At 34.5% G+C, this 22,116-nt stretch overlaps 2 protein-coding genes across 2 annotated transcripts; one reads left to right on the top strand and one right to left on the bottom strand.

The window, feature by feature from the left end:
• Window positions 1-8,612: 8,612 nt before the first annotated feature.
• Window positions 8,613-9,071, bottom strand: LOC107057920 (uncharacterized mitochondrial protein AtMg00240-like). Its single transcript, XM_015303052.1, has one exon. The coding sequence runs from the start codon at window positions 9,069-9,071 to the stop codon at window positions 8,613-8,615; it is 459 nt and encodes a 152-aa protein (XP_015158538.1).
• Window positions 9,072-17,318: 8,247 nt separating this feature from the next.
• On the top strand, window positions 17,319-18,248 carry LOC107057919 (putative protein TPRXL). Its single transcript, XM_015303051.1, has one exon. The coding sequence runs from the start codon at window positions 17,319-17,321 to the stop codon at window positions 18,246-18,248; it is 930 nt and encodes a 309-aa protein (XP_015158537.1).
• Window positions 18,249-22,116: the final 3,868 nt, after the last annotated feature.

Raw genomic sequence — 22,116 nt, 5'->3', positions numbered from 1 at the left:
TTTAACGTTTTCAGTTAGTTTTTAAGGTTAGAACCAAAATGATCTCTTTTTATAATACATTAAGGACCACATGAATCATGTGTAATATATTAAGGATCAACATAAAACAAGTCTCATACATGCAGGGGCGGAGCTACCCTTGTCCGAGGGGTGTCAAGCGACACCCCTTCATCGGAAAATTACGTTGTATAGGTAAGTCAAATTCTGATTTTATACCTATATATATTAGAATTGACACTCCTGAACCAAGTTGAAGTGTTGGTTCAGCGGTTCAGGGGCTACAAAGTTCCGCCTTGTCATTGACCTAGGCGTTGGGAGTTCGAACCTTGCTGAAGTCTTTTTTTTTTTTAAAGGCTTTCAGCGTTTTTTTTTAACTTTTTAGACAACTGTAACTTTTTTGTCTTTAGTTTTTAGACAGCTAAACGTTTTTTTCCTCCAATTTTTAAACCATTGACTTAAATTAAGTTTACTTTAATATTTTATTTTTTTAAAAGAAATAAAATACACTTTAGAAAAAGATGTATTTATTAATATTTCTAATGCTACTATTGTAAAAACATTTCAAGAGATGAAATTGCGTCGAGTACGGTTGTAATAATGTAATTATGTTTTGCTTTTATTAGTAAAATTTATTTTGTTGAATTTTTTGTGTGCATACTACTTTATATTTTGACACCCCTCAATCTAAATCCTAGCTCCGCCACTGTGCACATCTATCCCCAGCATTTGGCTGTGGGAAGACAAACCATAACCCTAATCAACAAACATTGCTACTCCATTAACAACAAATCAAGCTGCCCAAAATTTGACAAAGATCCAGTTGAAACAAATTCAATATGTATAGGGAGATCGTACAATTCAATTCACAAAGAGAGAACGAGCAGGTTTTTGCAGTGGAAGAAGGATCACATCAAGTTGTAATTATTAAGTTCTCATTCAATACACTAGAAGTGAAAGATTTCCGAACATTTTTACCTAAACACTTGGGCATCAAAGAAAATTATTTAGTTGGTTTACTTGCTCGTAGACATATTCTGCTAAGGATAGACCAATATGAAGATTATGTGGTTTCTCTGTCGAAATCGGTAAGCTTTTTGCCTTTCCATGGAGAGCAACATTTATAGGGTATTTCCTTGGACAATAGATTTAATTCAAGAGAAGAAACTTCAATGGCCGGTGTGTGGTTTGTTGCCTCGATTATCACCAGATCTATTTACCAAGAGATCCTTGTTGTCAATGGCATCAGCGTTTGGAAGGTCAATAGCTATCGACAAGGCAACACAAGACAAGACAAGGCCTAGAACTTCTAGGGTGAAGGTGATACTCGATCTTACAGACAAGCTGCCTAAGAGGATGCTTCTCCAGCATTTGGACGAACATACCGGTAAAATTCAAGAGGTTTTTCAGAAATTTATTTATGATAAATTACCTTTATATTGTAACCATCGTAAGCATCAAGGTCGCGATGAAAACAATTGTCGATTGATTTTGAAAATGAATCGAGATCACAATCACAAAGATACTGGAGTGGTTGGAAATGAACAATTCAATGGGAAGAGATTTCAAGGTGATTTGCGACAAATTTTAATTGAGAAGAGGGGACTAACAAACATAAGTCAAAGTACTGATGATAATACTCAAGTTACAGATGCAAATAATAATGAAATAGCAATGGTGGAAGCTATTATAAATAATGGAGATCGAGTAGTTCATACTTGTGTTCAAGATGATACTCTTAATACTACAATTACACCAAATTGCACCTTAACTACGCGCGGTCTCAAAGACTTTGGTTTTGGGTGCAAAGGATGGTGTTACTAGATATTTGGTGGTTCCTGTGATTAATTTAGAGTATGAACTAAATCCTAAACTACCTACTCTTGGTATTTTATCTGGGAAAGATCCTAGTTTGGCTACTATTGAAGATTCTGGTCAGACTAATATGATGCAGCAGTGTGAAGAAAATTTAGATCAATTTTTTTTATTTTGGTGGTACATGTGATCATGACTTCACTTTGAAGGACAATGATAAGGGAGGCTAGACTGAAGTACCAAGCAAAAAAATTTCTCTAGGTGGAACCAAACTACAACAACTAGATTGCACTAACCCAACACACAAGGAGAAGACGGTAAATTGTGAAGATAAATTATCAAGTAAGTTTGTGTGCTCTAACACCTTTGATGCCCTAATGATCAATTCTGATCGAGAGCTCCATGAATTATCCACTCCAATTCTTCTAGTTTCTAATCCAGAAACTCCTAGAATAATCAAGGAGCCACAAGCCGCAATGTTGAATAAAGCAAACTCAATGGTAAAATCACCTATGGCAACAATCAACACCTCGAATCACGATGTTCCTAATTCCCCATCATTGCAGTCGCTTGGAAAGCAAATATCTGGACAAAAGTCAATCTCCATAAGGAATGACAAGATTTGGTGAAGGAAACAAGTGATTCTAGATAGGCAGATTTAGTTGAGGAAAAGGAGCATATTTCTTCACTTGCAAGGAGTAAGTTAAGTTCTCAAGCACCCATATTTGAGCCTTCAAGTAAGGCAAATTCATCTATGACAGTGACAATTGATAATAACTCCAAAAAGATCTTGACCATTACAACCAAGGTATTGGAAAATTAAAATCCATAATCCAGAAGCTGTAGTTTCAACAATTAGTCCAACTACAACTTATCATAGTGGCTTGGGCAGTGAAATGTTTGACGAGGATTATGAGGCTGATATGCTAGACATATTATTTGGTAAGGTAGCCAGGGGAAGGGATCTCTCGCATAGGAAATAAATAAGTGGAAGCAACAAAAGCAAAAAGAAGACACATGAACGACAACATAGTTGGGATGGTAAGGTGACTGAGGAATTTATTCCAAGGCACCAATGCGACTGGCAAAGCAAAATCATATGGCAGTTTCAACAACAATAAGATCCAATAAATCCAAAAAGAAGTGATGAACTGTCAAGTTTTGTTGGTCATATTTGACGAAGAAGACAAGAGAAAAATACTTCAAGTTACTTTATAGGGACAATCCATCTCTTTTAATTCTTACACATATAAAATGAAATTTGAGGTTTATAACTCAACTTTATTCTTAGATTTTATATTTTTGCATTACTTAGGCATCCTCATTTGTAGTATCATCATAAAGTGTATTATAAATTCTATCCTAATTATAGAATATATAGTTTTCTCTAGCTCTTATTTTCTTCATGCTTGTTAATTAGTAAAGGTTTGTTACCTCATTAAGATTAGTAAGGTAAGGTCTAACCCCCCTTGCTTGTACTTTTCTCTTTGAGATCCTTTCTATTTATTAATAAAACTAGCCCTAGGCACACCTTGCCTAGCGGAATTGCTTTTAAAAAAAGGATCTAGTAAATACTAGTCATCAAATCGTGTTATTAAATTTAGGAAAAATGATTAAAACAACAAGTACCCCGAATTAGATGACATAAATTTAGATAAGCAAGAATATTTTGAAATTTTTTTGGTAACAATGCTTGGCCAAACAAGGTAAAAAGATAAATATATTTACTATAGTCAATGGGTAATTTTGGATATTTCTTAAAATTGATAAAAAAAAAAAAAAAACCTCAGCTTTGACATGTTTTGAATTTTGAAACCCTAAATGCAATATTTTCCCTCTTCCTTTTTTCTTTTCTTATTTTCATATTAGAGTCATAAACTAAAATGTTAGAATCTAACATCAGAATTCTTGCTTTAGTCATATTATTATGTTTCTTTTTCTGAAAGGAATTTTAGTTTTATATTATCTTTACAACAAGCTAGTAACCATATTATCTTCTCTCTTTTCTTGTTTTTACATAGTAAAATAACATTCAATGTCATTAATTTCATATTCTTATCCTGTAAGAGCATCAATTCAAATGGAACTATAGAATAAAAAATGTCAAATAAGCATATGAACAAATGCACACATGAACAACCTTAAAAAGTTATAAACTAAATTCCGTATCCCATTTACAACTTGTGACAAGTTATTCTTATAAATTGAATAAAAAATTATTAAGCATCTATAAATAGTAATTTGTTTTATTAAAGAAAGAATTAAGGGAAATTGCTATTATGTTTAACTAAGATAACGAACAAACAACTCTGTCGCTTGAATAATAAGAGGAATGACACGTGCAGAAACACGGGTCGGGCACCTGCAATAGCATGACCTACTGTAATTGGTAAAAAATTAACCACGGGTGGCCGGGAAATCTGTGAGGCTCCTACACCATCAGATTCCCCTAACAGGGATGGTAAAGCGTCCTGGTCTTGATAACATTATCGGGGTACTTGGGTTTGTCCAGCTGATGGTACAAGGCGAGGAGGTCAGTGGAGGGATATAAAACTTTTGATGGGGCGCACCTCTTATCCAAGTGTCATGAGACATCTGATTAGATTGGTGCTTAGCAAACCCTTGGCTCAAGGTGAAAACCTCACGACATGTTCTGCATCTATAAAACCAAATACCAGTAAGACTTTGTAGATCCCTCGATGAGCCATTCCACTTATTGGTGGTTGTTGCTGCATTTTTTGTTAATGAATTTCTTTCCTCCTTTGTTTATTAGACTCATTAATTCAAAGATAAGAATATGACATCAGATTGTTGCTTTATTTACATTTAGGATTATTATTTTTCTTTTTCTAAAAGGAAGAGTCACGACCCGAGTCTACACCCTGAACGTGGCCGGCACTCAAGAACCATTGATGGTCCCCAAGTGAACCCTCATCCTGGCTAACTACGAGCGGAAAACTAATTCAAGCATACAAAGCTTAAAAACTGAACAAAATCAATAACTCAAATACAAAGTTTTAACTTAAAATACTAACTCTGAATAAAAATAACATACTCAACTCGCCATAAAATAGGCAACTTAAGTCTTTAAAATATTTAATAAAGTAAATGAATAATACAGACTTCTCAACTATACTGACTATCTATGAAGCCTCTAACTGATAAAGATGGAAGTCGGGACAAGACCCACGACATCCTGACTAATCTGAAAAATAAATGAAATCCTCTGGAAACAAGGAGGCTCACCATAGCTAACTCAAACTCTCGGATGTATCAACGAAGATGATGTTGATGCTCCTGAATTCCTGTGTCTGCATCATGAGAAAATGCAGGCCAAATGGCTCAGTACGTGGAATGTACGAGCATGTAAGGGAAATTCTAAAGCATAAACACAAGCTTGAAAGAATCTGAAAGAAACTGAAGAACTTACCTGGCTTAACTCAACTCAACATAACTCAACTCATTTCAATATAAAACAGTTTAAAACAAGTGCAATATAAAGAAAAGGAAAACTGTTTAAAACATTATGCTAACTCATAATCATAATATCATAAAAGACATCTAAAATGTATGACCCTTTTCTACCCATGATGGCTACATGGTTTAAGGGGGCTGATAGCTGTATGATTTTTTCCCCATCAATGCTCAATACTACTCCCAAAAATATTACATTATATTAGCTCTTTAAGTTTAAAAACATACTTCTTCTGTGATTTGATATTAGTGCTCAAACACTTAGCTCAAAGGCTATCTTGGAAATCAAAGTTTCCCCTCTTGCTTCATTTAGAAAGCGATTACTCTTTTCTGAAAACTAGCCCGAAGGCTCTTTGAAAATCTCAGTTTTCATTCTTATTTAAATGTGAAAACATTTTTAAATCTCTTTGGGAATACTTAGTCCCCATATACTTTTTGAAGAAAAGAACTTCAACTTTACTCTTTACTGAACTCAAAGCTTAAGTCTTAAAACAAAGTTAAAATGTTTGTAAAAGACTTCTTAAAATATGGTTCATGCCGAATTATGGACATGAACGACTCAATGCAAGGTTTTCAATAACCATAGATAGAACTCAAATACTTGGAACTCAAGAACTTCAATGATACTACTCATTTCAAGAATGCTCAACTCAGAGTTCATGCAGAATTATGAGCATGAACTACTCAACTCAATGACTCAAAGATACTTCTCAAAAGGGATTAGGAACTCAACACTTAAAGGCTTAGAACTTGAAGATACCACTTTTCTGAAAGATGCTCAACGTACGAAGTTCATGCGAAATTATGGGCATGAAACAACTCGACTCAATGGTCTACATAAGTATATGGAACTCATGTATACGACTCTTCTTATTCTCTGACTTACTTTCTCAAAATTTAGTTCAAATCGATAGCTGATCTCAAAGGATTCACAATTGAACTCAAAGGCTTTCTTGAACTCTACTTTTAACTCTCGACTTGAATGTGAATTATGAATTCAAGAGTTATGGTTCATGATATGAAAGATCTCTTGATGAAAAAATAGACTAATGAATACATTCTCCTCACTTTCATGCTCACTTACTCGAGTCTTGAAACAAGTTACTAGAAGTTGTAGAAGACTCCACAAAATGACTCAAATGGACTTTCTTAGAATGTTCGAAAGAATTCACAAAACTTAACTCTCAACTCTACCTTGAATTTGATGATCATGTTAGGAATGATTTTAGGTGTTTAGAAGTAATTAGAATCGAAAAAGAGTGAAGGTACCTTTCGAATGAACTCAAACAGAGCAACCGATTGCAAGCTGGATGGGGCAGGCGACCCTGGGGCTATGTTTGGCGCGGAGCTCCGCGCCAGCCCCTAAAATTCAGAGCCTACTTTGGGGATCTCTGGCTGGCGCGACACGCCAGGCCCCAACCCAGAAAATGCGACGAATTTCTTTGCTCGTTTTCTCACCCTAACTCTCCTAGAATCTAACGGTTTCTTCCCCAAACACTTAGAATCAATTACTTAACATAAGTAATCTCTAATCTACTCAATACATCCCTTAAAACACTCACTTTGATCTTAAGAAATCATCAAAAACCCAACACAACAAGATTTAGAAAGAACTTCAAGAACACCTATCAAGAACTTAAATCCTTCAACTTTTTGAGAATGAAACTTGGCTGAAAATAATATGTTTGGCGTGTGGGTGAACAAACCCAATACTATGGAAGCTTACATAACTCTTAGGGATCAAACCCATGGCGACAAGCCGCAACAACTCTCAAGAATTTCGACGAACGCTTCGATCCTTTCTCTTTTCTCCTATTTTCTCTTCTTCTTTTCTCTTCTTGAACTCTCAACTAAAACCCTAGGCGTATTTTAGGATTATAAAACTGAACATAATAGGATTAGACCCTAAAAACCGTACTAAAAACAAATTAAATCTGATTGGTAAGGAAAAGACCAAAATACCCCTTACTATTTTCGGCTAACTTTCCTTAACTGGACAGCCTAACTTCAAAAGGTCATATCTCACTCATCCGACCTCGAAACTTAGCAAACTCGACGGCGTTGGAAAGATAATTCAAATATCTTCCCTATGGTATCTGGTAGCACACCTAAATCATCCTAATATATTAGTTATGGTCATTTGAAGTCGGCCCAAAACTCATACTTAGCTTAACTTGCAAAATTTCAAATTTTGTTATTTCCAATTTAATTCTTTTTGGAACTCAAGGTGCTACATCTAGTGAACTTAACACTTAAGAAATTTTAATTCCTCGATAAAATCCTACTCACAACGAAGGATGGTTCAACTCTTAGCTCAAAAAATTTCTGGGGTGTTACAGGAAATTTAGTCTTATTTAATTTGTACATCAAGCTAGTAATCATATCATCGTCTTTTTTTTTTTACCATCGGAACATAGCATTGAAATTTACTAATTTCTTATATTGATCCCCTAAGAGCACGTAACAATCATTGCTAAATAAGTACATGTGTAGGATTTACAAGAAACAGTAAAGAGAATGATTTGGGAATTTTCTGTATATTGATCTCTTCCTCTAAACATGTATATATACAGCTACAAGGAAAACCAAAGAACATTATATTCCTAACAGACTATACAGGTGTCCTGCTCCCATTTGTTAAGTCTATAACAAACTTTTATTCTTTACAATATCTGAGAAAGGGTAAAATAGGTAATCTAAGTGGTATAATTCTAGGTATCCCAAAATATATACACGGGCTGAAAATATATCGACTTCATTCTTTGGGCCTATAATTTCTTCTGTTGTCAAAGAGTGTTTGAGGCCCAATTAGCATAGTCCCATTTTTCCTTGGTAGTACCACTCGTGTGCTTTGAAACACTTCGACGATTCCTAGGGTTCTCTTTACCTTCGTCTTCATTTCTACATTTCTCTATTGAAGGTATCATTGAAATCTCAACATCCCCTCTCAAGTTGGAGGGGAACAAGGTGAGCCCCAACTTACGCATATTGTGAAGGTGCGAAGGTCCGGCAAGGGGCTTAGTAAATATGTCAGCTAACTGGTCGTTGGAAGGAACGAAAGACAAAGAAATTAGACCGGTGAAGTACTGCTGACGAATAAAGTGGCAGTCAAGCTCCACATGTTTCGTACGCTCGTGAAACACAGGGTTACGAGTGATATGGATAGCAGCTTAGCTATCCGAGTGAATAGGTACCGGCAAAGGCGGAGGGATGGATAGATCGGTGAGTAAACGGGTAAGCCAAGTTAGTTCTGCAACCAACCTTCTCATTGAACGATATTCTGCCTCGACAGATGATATAGAGACTGAGTTTTGTTTCTTCGATTTTCAGGAGATAGGAGATCCACCTAAGCTGATTAAGAAACCACTGACAGACCGTCGAGAGTCACGACAAGACGCCCAGTCAGCATCACAGAAAGTGGCCAAGGATAAACAAGGTGAAGCAGTAAAGAAGAGGCCATATCTTGGAAACTTCTTCAGGTAACGAATCACTCGTAAACCAGCATTGTAGTGATCAGTTGTAGGACTAAGCATAAACTGACTGAGTGTTAAAACGGCAAAGGATAGGTCAGGTCTAGTGTGAGTTAAGTAATTGATCTTGCCAATAAGATGTCGAAAGATGGTAGGATCTGACAAGGGTGTTCCTGAATCTGCAGAGAGATTGATGGAAGGATCCAGGGAAGAAGATACTGCAGAGATATGAGAAACATCAAACTCCTCCAAAAGCTCGAATGTATATTTCCGCTGACTGACGATCATGCCTTGTTTCTCCCTTAGCACTTCCATACCCAGAAAATAATGTAGAAGCCCTAGATTTTTTATTTTGAACTCTTTATGCAAAAATAATAATTTAAGACTTGGATTTCATCAGTAGCATTTCCTGTGATCAAAATGTCATCAACATAGACAGCAACAATTGAAATGAATACACCTGATTGTCTAAAAAATAGGGAATAATCATTTAGGGAAGCCACATATCCTTTGAAATTCAAAGCTCCTGCTAATCGTGCATACCACTGTCTAGAGGCTTGCTTAAGCCCATAAAGTAATTTTCTCAATTTACACATCATATTAGGTTGAGGAGGATCTAAACCATTAGAAAATTTCATGTATACTTCCTTTTGCAAATCTCCTTGCAAGAAAGCATTGTTGACATCAAATTGATAGACATCCCAAACTTTCTTAGTAGCAATGGCTAGTAGGCACCTAATTGTTGTCATTTTTACCACCGGGGAAAAAGTTTCATTATAATCAATCCTCTCTTTCTGTATGTCCCCTCTGACAACCAACCTGGTCTTTAATCTCTCAATTGTCCTATTTGCATGTTGCTTAACCTTGTAAACCCATTTACAGGGTAAAGCTTTTCTTCCCTTTGGCAGAACTACAACATCCCAAGTATGATTAGATTGTAAAGCATCAATTTCATCTTGCATGGCCTTCTGCCAACCTGCATGTCTGCAAGCTTCATGAAAATTGTTAGGTTCTGAAATGGTGGAAGTGGATTGGAGAGTTATTTGACTGGATTTGGAGAGGTTGGCAAAAGAAAAACTAGAAGGACTACTACGAGAAGCAAAACATGAATCTGTAGCATTAATAAGATAAATTGTGTTATAGATATAATCCTGGAGATGTGATGGCAAAGTCCCAATAGTAGTTCTGCTAGATCTTCTAACAGGAACTGGTGATTGTGACACAATAGGTTGAGAAGGAAGAGGTGACTGTTCTGGTTGAATGTCCAAAACAGGTGAATGAATAGGAATATTTGATAAGGGATTAGAATGAGGACTGTCAGGAGAGTTAGAGTCCACAGGTTCTGAATGATCCTGTGGTGGAAGAGAAAAGTAGTCAATAGGGTTAGGAGTGAGAAAAATAGAATTATCTGGGGAAAAGTGTGAAAAAGGAAAATGATTTTCAACAAAATGAACATCTCTAGAAACAAAAACCTTCTTAGAGTCTAAATCAAGCAATTTGTACCCCTTTGGTTGCTAGGATAACCTATAAATACACATTTGTGAGCTCTTGGATCAAACTTATTTCTTCCATGGACTAGAGTATTTGCATAACACAAACAACCAAAGCATCTGAGAAATTGATAAGAAGGTGGTTTGCCAAACAAAACTTCATAAGGTGGTTTTCCTTTAATAGCCCTAGGTGGTAACCTGTTTATCAAGAAAGTAGTTGTCAAAATACATTCACCCTAGTAGAGTAGGGGTACATTCGAATGAAACAGTAAGGCCCTTGCAATTTCCAGTAAATGTCTGTGTTTTCTTTCATCTACCCCATTCTATTGTGGGGTAGCCACACAAGAGGTCTGATGAATAATTCCTTGTGAGCACAAAAACTTTGAGGCTACTTCACTTTTCCCTAACTCTATGGCATTATCATATCTAATCACCTTTACTTTAGTATTAAATTGTCTTTCTACCATGCATAATAAACTTTGGATCACAGAGAAAGCATTGCATTTAGTACTTAACAGATAAGTCCATGTGGCTCTGTTGTAACCATCCACTATAGTAAAAAAATACCTATAATTGTTATAAGTAGACACTTTGTATGGTACCCAAGTGTCAATGTGAATAAGTTCAAAACAACTCTTGGTAGGGATTTGGCTAGTAGAGAAAGGTAATCTAGACTGTCTAGCTTTAGGGCAAACATCACAATGACAATCAGAAAGTTAAGGAACAGATAAGAAACTGATATTCTTCATTGATGCATAGGGTAAATGCCCTAATCTTACATGTCATAACCTTACATTAGAAGAAACATTTGAACAAACTGGAAAAGTAACTGAAACTGAATCAGAAAAACAAATAGAACTACTGATTTTACTACAGATTTTAGACTCTAAAGAAGTATTTTGACTTGCACTAGGCTTCTTAGGAAAGGGCTGCAACAAATAGAGACCTTTTCTTGCTTCACCAAAAGCTTGAGGCCTCTTCATTGAATGGCCCTACAACATACAGTTGTTAGAATTGAAAAGAACTGTATAATTGAATTGACTACTGAATTTATGAACAGATAAGAGATTATATTTGAAACTTGGCACATACAAGACATTATGTATTGTCAAGTCAGAGAATATTTGAACACTCCCTATGTGAGTAACAGTTATGAAATGAGAATTAGGAAGGTTTATGTTGATTGGAATTCTAAGAGTAGAGAGAGAAATAAATGACTCAGAATTGAAACACATATGCTCAGAAGCCCCTGAATCTATGATCCAAGTTCCAAAATCAAAACCAGAAAAACAAGTCCCAAAATACTTCAAAATAGTGCCAGCCACTGCATTGGCATTGATCTCAGGTCCTGCAATTTTTGTTGTTGATTCTGGCAATTTCATCTGCTTCATTACTTGAATGAACTGAACAAATTGTTCCTTGCTCATGTGATGACTGGCTTGATCCATGTAGTAGTTAGGATCTTCTTCCTCCATGATAGCTCCATTTCCTCTCACTGGTATTGAGTAGGTCTTGTCATTTGTGAAATTGAAATCCTCAGGAAAACCTATCAATCTGTAGCAATCTTCTATGACATGACTTGTTTTACCACAATGAGCACAAGAAACATTAGGATTGTATTTCTTCTTTCCTTTGAACCTTGCATTCTGTCTTGGGTATCTAGGAGCCTGCTGACCCTGTTGGTAGTTGTTCATCCTAGGATATCCCATGTTTGGCTTAGGCCCAGATCCTGATCCTGATTCACCTGGGCTGAATTTCTGAACCTGCATACCATTTTTGTTTTGATTTACATTGTTATTCACCATGAAAGATGAAGAATCAGTAGGAATGATACGACTCATGTATATTTCCTTTTGGTTTTCATCCTGTAAGATCAAGGAATAGGCAACATTTATGTTAGGTAGTGAATTCATCATAAGAATATTACCCCTAGCTTGAGCATATGTGCCATTAAGACCCATAAGAAACTGTATAAGCATCTCATCCTCCATAAATTTCTCCAATTTCTGTTTTCCCTCACAGATGCACACACAAGTACACTTATCTTGTGAATCCAGAGAAGATAATTCATCCCAAAGCCTCTTGAGTTTAGTAAAGTATCCTACAATATTGTTAGTTCCTTGTACCAACCTGTTAAGTTCCTTTTTCAGGTGAAAAAGTTTAGCACTATTTGATTGACCAAATTTGTGCTCTAAACTCATCCAGAGTTCTTTAGCAGTTCTAGAGTATATAACACTATCTGCTATTTCTTTTGAAAGGGAATTAAGAAGCCAAGATGTTACCATGTCATTACACCTGCTCCAAGGCTGCAGATCTGGTGATGTTAGGGCTGGTGAAGGATGTGTTCCAGTGATGAAGCTCAGTTTGTTTTTTGCAGAGAGTGGTATGAGCACTGATCTCTTCCATCCCTGATAACCTTTTCCATCAAAAGTGCTACCTACCAACCCCATTCCAGGAGAGTCTGGAGAGTGCAGATAGAAGGCATGATTGATATCAATCTTAGTTCCTTAGGGTGATCCTGCTACCAGAGTTGCAGGTGTTGATTCAGAATCATTGATAGCTTCGTTAGTCATGATTGTATTTGATTAATGTGATTAATTACTGCTCTGATACCATGTAGGATTTACAAGAAACAGTAAAGAGAATGATTTGGGAATTTTCTGTATATTGATCTCTTCCTCTAAACATGTATATATACAGCTACAAGGAAAACCAAAGAACATTCTATTCCTAACAAACTATACAGGTGTCCTGCTCCCATTTGCTAAGTCTCTAACAAACTTTTATTCTTTACAATATCTGAGAAAGGGTAAAATAGGTAATCTAAATGGTATAATTCTAGGTATCTCAAAATATATACACAGGCTGAAAATATATTGACTTCATTCTTTGGGCCTATAATTTCTTCTGTTGTCAAAGAGTGCCTGAGGCCCAATTCGCTTAGGCCCATTTTTCCTTGGTAGTACCACTCGTGTGCTTTGAAACACTTCAACGATTCCTAGGGTTCTCTTTACCTTCGTCTTCATTTCTGCATTTCTCTATTGAAGGTATCACTGAAATCTCAACAACATGACCAAATGCATGAAAAAATAACCTTAAAAAGTTATAAATTTATTTATTTATTTTTATCCCATTTGTGACTTGTGAGTAATTATTCTTATAAGTTTGAATTTAAAAAAATATTATTAATAAAGAACTATGTCATTTTCAGGAGAATTTCTTTACCATTTTCCCTTAGATTTACTAACCTTATTCGATGACTAGGATTTACAAAATTTTGTTGCTTTCAATATAATCTTATTGGATTATAATAGCTAAATAACAAAACTTTTATTTTAAAATTCTTTAATCTTTTGCTTAAGAAATGACGATAGAATGAAACAAGTCATATAACTATTTTCATTTTATTAGAAGTCCTAATCCTTTATAAATTGATTATCTAACGTGTCCTTCTGTTGGATACTCAGTTGGCTCATACTTCTCATAGCATAATAAAAAATTAGGGAAGTTTTCTTTTTTTTTTCTCCTAAGAAGTGGTGGCCATTAGACCAGCTATATATATATTGTATGCATGAGGTAGAGTGTGGGTCAATTAAGAACTCACACACTCAGAAAATGAAAGTGGCAGAGATGAAGATGTGGGGTATACTAGCTGAGAGAGATAAGATTAAAATTAAAGAAATCAGTTCTTGGAATCTCGATTGAATTTTTCTTGAAAATTCGAAGGTTATGGTGTAGAATTTTCATTAATAATGAGGATTGAAATACTTAGAATTTCATTAGAGAAACTTACCTTAGAGATGGCGGATGAAGAGAAGAGAGGATATCAACCCTAGGCTTCAAAGGATATCAAAATAATGAAAATTTCGGATGAAAACGAACTTAAATTGATAGTCTCATCGAAATACACAATATGAATTGTGAATCACACATGTTTCCAATAAGTTAGTAAGCTCTCTATTTTTTGGTTAAATTGTAATAACTTTGTACTCCAAAACTGAATTAATGAGCGGTTGGTGACATTGGAAAGAAAGTCTTAAGACCTTTGATTGGATAGGTTATAGGCAACGTATTTCTTCAAATTCTAGGAGATATAACTATTTGAAGTTGATCCAAGTAAAAACTTATACCACACTTAATTGGTCAAGAAGTTTTCAACTCAACTTTATGTTAAAGTATTTTTCTGACCTTATAACATCGATAGCTCCACTAATCTCTTCTCACATTAAAAAATTGACCTTAACACCTCTATACAATTTGAAATCGTTGGGTTTGGGTCTATATGCACACAAAGAATGGTTTAGATCTTAGGTTGGAAATTTTTGTGGTGTTACAGATAAGCCCCCACATTATAACAAAAATAATTTTTAGTTGTAATAAATATGCACATTAACAAAGAGAAATAAAGCCTTTACTGGCATTAGATACATTTACAAAGAGTGTTAATTGTCACTAAAAATCATATTTTGACAGCAATTAAGCTATTGACATTAGTTATAAAATTTCACCTCAAAAGTATGTTTGCAACTTCAAATGTTCTAATATTTAAAACTTCACACCTAATTTTAAATTTTGGAAAAAGAAAAAAAAAACTCATATTTATTGCAAAAGTAATTATTCAAGCTTGCTTTACCAATCCATATGTATAAAAAACGCACGTCTTCAATAAAACTACTGCTTTCTTGTCCAAACCAAAAAACCCACACCTGATTTAATAGCTTTTGAAATTCATTTTGTACAAATTAAATTTTAACTTCAAATCAACCTCTACGAAAATCAATAATTTTAAGTTCGGAGTCTAATTCAAAAAAACAAAACGTGTTCTAAAGAAAAGGTAATTCAGATTCAAAATGTGTTGATTGTTTCTAAAGATCATTTTTAATGTAGTGAAATCACAAGTTTTTCTATACATTTGATTACCACCCCGAACTTTTCCGTCACTTAGGTAATCTCAAGACTACCTCAACAGTGTTAACCAGAGATGATTTTATAATCCCCACCCGAGGAATCCGATAGTGGAGGGGGCTCGCAAACCTCCTGGTCGTGCACGGTCATTTTTTATCCATTATAAATGCCTTGGTCCCTCCGCAACCTTATGGTCTCCAGCGGTATATATAGTTACAATCAGTGGCGAATTTATGTGTAAAATTTGGGTCATCCGAACCCGTGGTCCTCCGACTAAACTCGATATATTACGTGTATAATTATTAAAGAACATATTAAATAAACACTTGTTGAACCCATTCTTAAAGTTATTGGATGGTTCACTGGTTTGACAGCCAAATTTTAACACCAAGATCCTGAGTTCAATCCCAAGCCAACCACAATTCACTTCAATTTTTTTTAGTAATAATAACACTCGTTTTTTAAAAAAAAAATGAAATTCTAAAGCAATGGTGCACCCGCTTTCTTGAAATCCTAGATTCGCCTCTGGTTACAATTAACCATAACAGCATGTGACAAAACAAGTGACACACCACCTCCTTATGGTTACATGTCATATATTCCAAATCAACTGCAACAACATGTTGATTGCGAATATATGACATACAACTACAAAGAAGTAGTTGAGTCATTTGTACCATAACATGCTATTGTTGTGGTTGATTGTAATGACTATACGGGGATGACCACGAGACAAGGGAGGCACCAAGGCATTCCATGATGGGTTAAAAATCAATCGCGGATGGCCTAGAACTCGCCCCTAACCGCTAGATTCCTCAATAGGGATGATAAAAGTGTCTCTGATAGGATAACACGACTATTGGGACGATAGACTTGCAACAATCCAAGAAATGGTAGAGTGTGGGAAGGTAAGCAGATTGAAAGAAAAACTTATTATATGACACACCTCTCATCCAAGTGCCCTAAGTTATGTGTTTGTGTAGGTGCTCAAGGAGCCCTTGACTCGAGGCGAACAAGAAACACCTCTTAGCACAAATTAAAATACCTATCGTCCTCTTTATGATGTGTTAGTGAGTCATTCTTCTTATTGGTGGTGGCTGTATTTTTCATAAAGGATTTTTCTAGAGAATAATGAAATGAATTTGTGAGGAACTAAATAAATGTTTATCGAAATATAAAGGATCAAGACTTCCATAAAATGGTGACAATGCTTGGATAAATAAGGAAAAAAATTAAATATATTAACATGGTCAAAGTGTAATTTTAGATATTTCTTAAGAAAAATTTACTCATATTTGACCTATTTTGAATTTAAACCCCAAATGCAACATTTTCCCGCTTCCTCTTTTCTTTTCTTTTTTTCTTATTTGCTAATTAGACTCATAAATTAAAATGCTAAAATTTAACATCAAATTTCTTGCTTTATTCATATTTATTTATGATTATTATTTTTCCTTTTTGGATACCAAATCTATGGTAAACTTTAAAAAATAATTATTATATATCTCTAATAATTGAATTGCAATTTGAATCACCACTAATCATAAGTATAAAGTATGTTATGATTGAAATTATTAGTTACTTTCATATAATTTTGTTAGACATGTTAAAAGTTTATTATATTGACAAAATTTTATGCTTTAGTTTAGATTGAATGAAAAAAAAAAGAGAATGAAAGAAAAAAAAAAGAGGCTAGACTCGAACCCTTCTAGGGTTGGGCTGGGTTGATCATTTCAAGGCCCTTTCAAATGAAGGGCCGATCCGCCCTAGCTCTTCAAATTCCTTAGCCTAAGAGACTTGGGTTGGGATGGGTTGACCTGTTTTGACAGCTCTAATGAGAAAGATGTTGACGTTTGTTGAAGATTCTAGAGAAATGTAGAAATTTCAAGGGGTAGACCATTTAATATCATAGATTTGCATGAAAGATCCTTGAAATATTCTATACTTGTCGAATATTCTAGAAAGAGGACTTATTTATAAATATACAAAGACTTATATAATTATAATTATTTTCATATTAGTCCTTAGGGAGTAGTATAAATAAGGAGTCATTTACTACTGAAGGCATCAAACAAATATTTACTTGCAATATCAATTTCCCTTGCAAGCCTCCTCCTCCTCTTTCTCCACCCCCTCCCCCTCCCCCTCCTCCCTAGAATAAATAAAAATGCAAGAACCAAATATGCAACATGGTGTGTGGAAGCACCAATGCATCATTTGTAATCAACTCTTTTCTTCAAGCCAAGCCATAGCTGGTCATACAAAGATTCACTACAAAGACGGTTGGGTTAAAGGAACCCACCAAAAAAAAGTGTTTGTCCTATTTCCTGATTATCAGCAACCACAGAGTTCTACTACTATTGACCCATTAACTTACCAGCAACAACAAATCTTTTCTACAAGAGTAATTGACACCGATTCACCAAATTCCCATCAATTGGGTTCGTCGTCTCCAGTACTGGCCCCTCCTGACACTGATTCACCAAATTCCCACACAAGAGTAATTGACACCGATTCACCAAATTCCCATCAATTGGGTTCGTCGTCTCCAGTACTGGCCCCTCCTGACACTGATTCACCAAATTCCCATCAATTGGGTTCGTCGTCTCCAGTACTGGCCCCTCCTGACACTGATTCACCAAATTCCCATCAATTGGGTTCGTCGTCTCCAGTACTGGCCCCTCCTGACACTGATTCACCAAATTCCCATCAATTGGGTTCGTCGTCTCCAGTACTGGCCCCTCCTGACACTGATTCACCAAATTCCCATCAATTGGGTTCGTCGTCTCCAGTACTGGCCCCTCCTGACACTGATTCACCAAATTCCCATCAATTGGGTTCGTCGTCTCCAGTACTGGCCCCTCCTGACACTGATTCACCAAATTCCCATCAATTGGGTTCGTCGTCTCCAGTACTGGCCCCTCCTGACACTGATTCACCAAATTCCCATCAATTGGATTCATCGTCTCTAGTAGTGGCCCCTCCTAAGCAGAATCTGAGGCTTCGGGATATGAAGACTCTTGCAAGACTCAAGGGTCGTCTCACCAAAGAGGAGGAAAGAGTCCTTTTGCTTCTTCTTGATAATGCTAAGAAATAGGTTTTACTCATTAAATTCAAATGTAAATGTATTTCAATTTGCTCAGATTTTGTAATTCTTTTCAATGCTTAAATAATTTATGTCTTTTTCCTTCTTTAGTTTCAATCTTTTGCTTAAATAGGTATATTCTATGATTAGATTGATGATCATTTATGGAGATATGAAAGAGGTGGAGAGAGAGAGGGGAAACCCTAGTTTTTTAAACCTTAATTTGTACCCCTCCTCAAAATTTCTTAGGTGTCACTTGATTTTCAAAACTTGGGATTCCATCACCAATCCTACCTTTTATATATGATAATCAAAAGATTTTGATATATAAATAACACAAACATTGGTTAATATCTTCTATCAAATACAGAATATATAGATGTAATCTAAACAGTCAATACGAGGAAATGAACTTTTATACTTACTTATAAATTGAAAATAACATTTTCAGATGTCTTATGTGAAAAAAAAAATGAAAACCTCTAATAAAAAGACATAAAACTTAAAAGGTAAGTTTGTAAAGGGCTATAAACTAAATCGCATAATTATAATGAGATAATCTAGATAATCCATGTTCTTTAGAGGAATTCTTTTCATATCTTATTCTAATGAATAATCATACTTTTAAAAAGAATTGATTAATGAGATCCCCAAAAGAATCTAAACTCCAATGCAACTCAATTAGAGTTAAATCTTAAAACTCATAAAAAGGAAACAACTAAACCTATTAGTAACAAAGAATCATGACATATTGCTCGATTTATAGAATTTTATTAGTGATGGACCTCGATTGAAAGAAAATGAGTGATCATGGACGACTTAGGTAATGCTCTAATGACCATGGTGGACTTACATGGTGGAGAAGAGGATCAATTGAGAGCTAAATAAAAAATTTCAGTGATGTATCGTGCTCTTCCTCTATCTCAGGTGCTCAAGGGACAATATATTGTATAGTGAAGAGACCTTTTCTCCGTTTCAAGTCTGAGAAGAAAAATGTGAGTGTGTATAGTATGAGAAAAATGTGTGTGCGCGCGCGCAAGCGTATGAAGAAAAATGTGATTGTGTGTAGGGTGTGTCAGGTCATCATAGGGGTGCATATAAAAAATGTGATTGTGTATAGTGTGTCAAGTCATCATGAGGGTGTATATGAAAAATGTGATTGTGTGTAGGGTGTGTCAGGTCACTATGAGGGTGTATAAATTGTGAGTGTATAGTAAGGGACAAAACAAATTGTTCTATGGATAAAGATGGAATCTTCCTCAAACGAAAGCGACAAATAATTATTAGCTCTCATTTTATTTTATTTTTTAAAGAGAGTAAGCAAATATCAAAAAAAAATACTAATGGTAAATTAGTTAATTAATCTTAACCAAGAAAAATAAAATATCATTAAAAATACTAATTTGAAAGAAAATTATTTTTGTAAAGTTTTTCTTCTTTCAAAATATATATATTCTAAAGAAACGTCTTCTTTTTGTGTGATTTTCAATTTTCAAATTAAACCTATTAAAATGAAAAAGAGAGTAAAAATACTAAGATTAATTTCAACCATTTAATTCTAGAATAGCGTTAAAAAAAATGAGAGACGAACAAAAATCATATGTTTACAATATTGAAAGCAATAAGATCTAGTAAATGCTAGTCATCAGATCAGGTTATTAAATTTAGGAAAAATGATTAAAAAAAAGTACCCTGAATTAGATGACATAAATTTAGATGAATAAGAATATTTTGAAAAAAATTTGGTAACAATGGTTGGCCAAATAAGGTAAAAAGATAAATATATTTATTACGGTCAATGGGTGATTTTAGATATTTTTATAAAAAAAAAAAACCTCTACTTTGACCTGTTTTGAATTTTGAAATCCTAAATGCAATATTTTCCCGCTTCCTTTTCTTTCTTTTTCTCTTATTTTCGTATTAGAGTCATAAGTTAAAATGTTAAAATCTAACATCAGATTTCTTACTTTATGAATATTATTGTTTTTATTTTTTCAGAAAGAAAGTTTAGCTTCATATAATCTTATCATCAAGCTAGTAACCATATCATCTCATCTCTCTTTTCGTTTACTTTTTACATAAGAAAATAACATTCAATTTCACTAATTTCCTATTCTTATCCTCTAAGAGCATCAATTCCAATGGAACTATAGAATAAGAAATGTTAAATAAGCATATGATCAAATGCACAAAGAAACAACCTTTAAAAGTTATAAACTGAATTTTGTATTCCATTTACAACTTGTGACTAGGTAAATGGACATCCAAAATTTGAATAATTGTCACGTCATCATACTACATAAGCACCATATGGCACACTTCTTGTCATGAGCAAGCTTACATGAGAAAGATGTTGACACTTTTGGAAGATTCTAGAGAAATGTAGAAATATCATGTAGTAAAAAATCATACGATATCATAAATTTACATGAAAGGTATATTTACTTCTATAATAATTATTTGCATACTAGACTGTGACACTCCAGTTTAAGATAAAAAGTTTCACATCAACAAAAATACATGAGAAATGTTAGGTTTATAAGTAAGCAGACCTTACCAGATAGTGATGCGTTTTAAAGTCGTGCATGCCTAAACCCAGAGCAAACATTATCACTAGTGGGTTAACCGTCACAAATGGTATCAGAGTATTCAGGTAGCCTGAAGTCATGTCACAGTAACCTATCTCTTGTATGTAGAGGCTTCATAGACAAGTCAGTCTAGTTATAACTTTCAGCATTGTTTAACAAACAATAACTTTCAGCATTATTCAGATCTTTAAATAAAGTATTTGAGTTTGTTTATCAAGTTATTGCATACTCATATTTTAAATGTTTCCGCATATCTATTATAGCTTTCAGTATAGTATAAGCTAGGTCAAGGGTACGCTTGGGATCAACAATGGTTCTGAGTATCGGCCACGTCCAGGATGTAAGGTCGGAGCTGACATATTCTCTCTAATATTAATGAATTTTACCATGCCCGGTGTAAGCATTAAAATAAATTGAAAAAAATGTATAGTTTATAAGATTTAACATGTCAAAAATATCATAAAAATCAAAGTTTTAGACCAAGCTAAAATTGGCCCAAAAAAGAAAAATGTAAAAAAAAAAAATTACAACTAAAAAAGTTGGATTCATCAATTCAGAACATTAAGCTAGCGTTTGGCCATAGATTTCCAAATATTTTTGGCAAATATTATTTGGATGAAAATTTGGGTGAAATTTCACCATGTGTTTGGCCATAGTATTTGGGAAATATATTTTCACTTTTTTAGAAAAATATGATTTATTCCCCATAAGTTTTAAAAAATTATCAAAACAAATCATAAGTTTTGTATTACAAGTCAATTGGATCTTCATTGCAACAAATAACAAGTAGTGTCCATGACACTAGAGCAATGTGGTAGTTTGGAGTGAGTGCAACAAGCATCATTTCATATATGGGTGTACATGACCGAGTTGGTTCGGGTTTTTCAACACTATTTTTGGAGGATCCGACACACACCTGTTGACATTTTTGAAGAGTCCAAACAACATAGCTGAAAAATCTAAAGTTTCAGGCAGTTAACGAAATAAAACAAAGTTCTGGAATCAGTTATTCCTATTGAATTTCTAGTTTACAAGGATGTCGTTAGTTGCAACAAAGAATGAACCAAAAATTAAACTCAAACCCTACCAGTAATGAACACTAAACTTCCACTATACCTAATTTCAAAAGGACGAAACACTCGTGCTCAAATCAACTATAGAGAAATAAAAAACAACATAAAACTAGTCAATCAATCTCAGCTCTGAAGATCGCAAAATCAACCACAGCAAAACAACACAATTTCTTTTTTTGTTTCTTAAGAAAATAACACAAATTTTTTTTTTTTTTTCTT

The sequence above is a fragment of the Solanum tuberosum genome, unplaced genomic scaffold, assembly GCF_000226075.1.
Source record: "Solanum tuberosum cultivar DM 1-3 516 R44 unplaced genomic scaffold, SolTub_3.0 scf00406, whole genome shotgun sequence".
Classification (NCBI taxonomy): Eukaryota; Viridiplantae; Streptophyta; class Magnoliopsida; order Solanales; family Solanaceae; genus Solanum; species Solanum tuberosum.
This window is presented reverse-complemented; position numbering and strand designations above follow the sequence as displayed.

Bases quoted from the DNA above. Each gene is read 5' to 3' on its own strand.
- LOC107057919 (XM_015303051.1), top strand. From the start codon at position 17,319: ATGCAAGAACCAAATATGCAACATGGTGTGTGGAAGCACCAATGCATC.
- LOC107057920 (XM_015303052.1), bottom strand. From the start codon at position 9,071: ATGGAAGTGCTAAGGGAGAAACAAGGCATGATCGTCAGTCAGCGGAAA.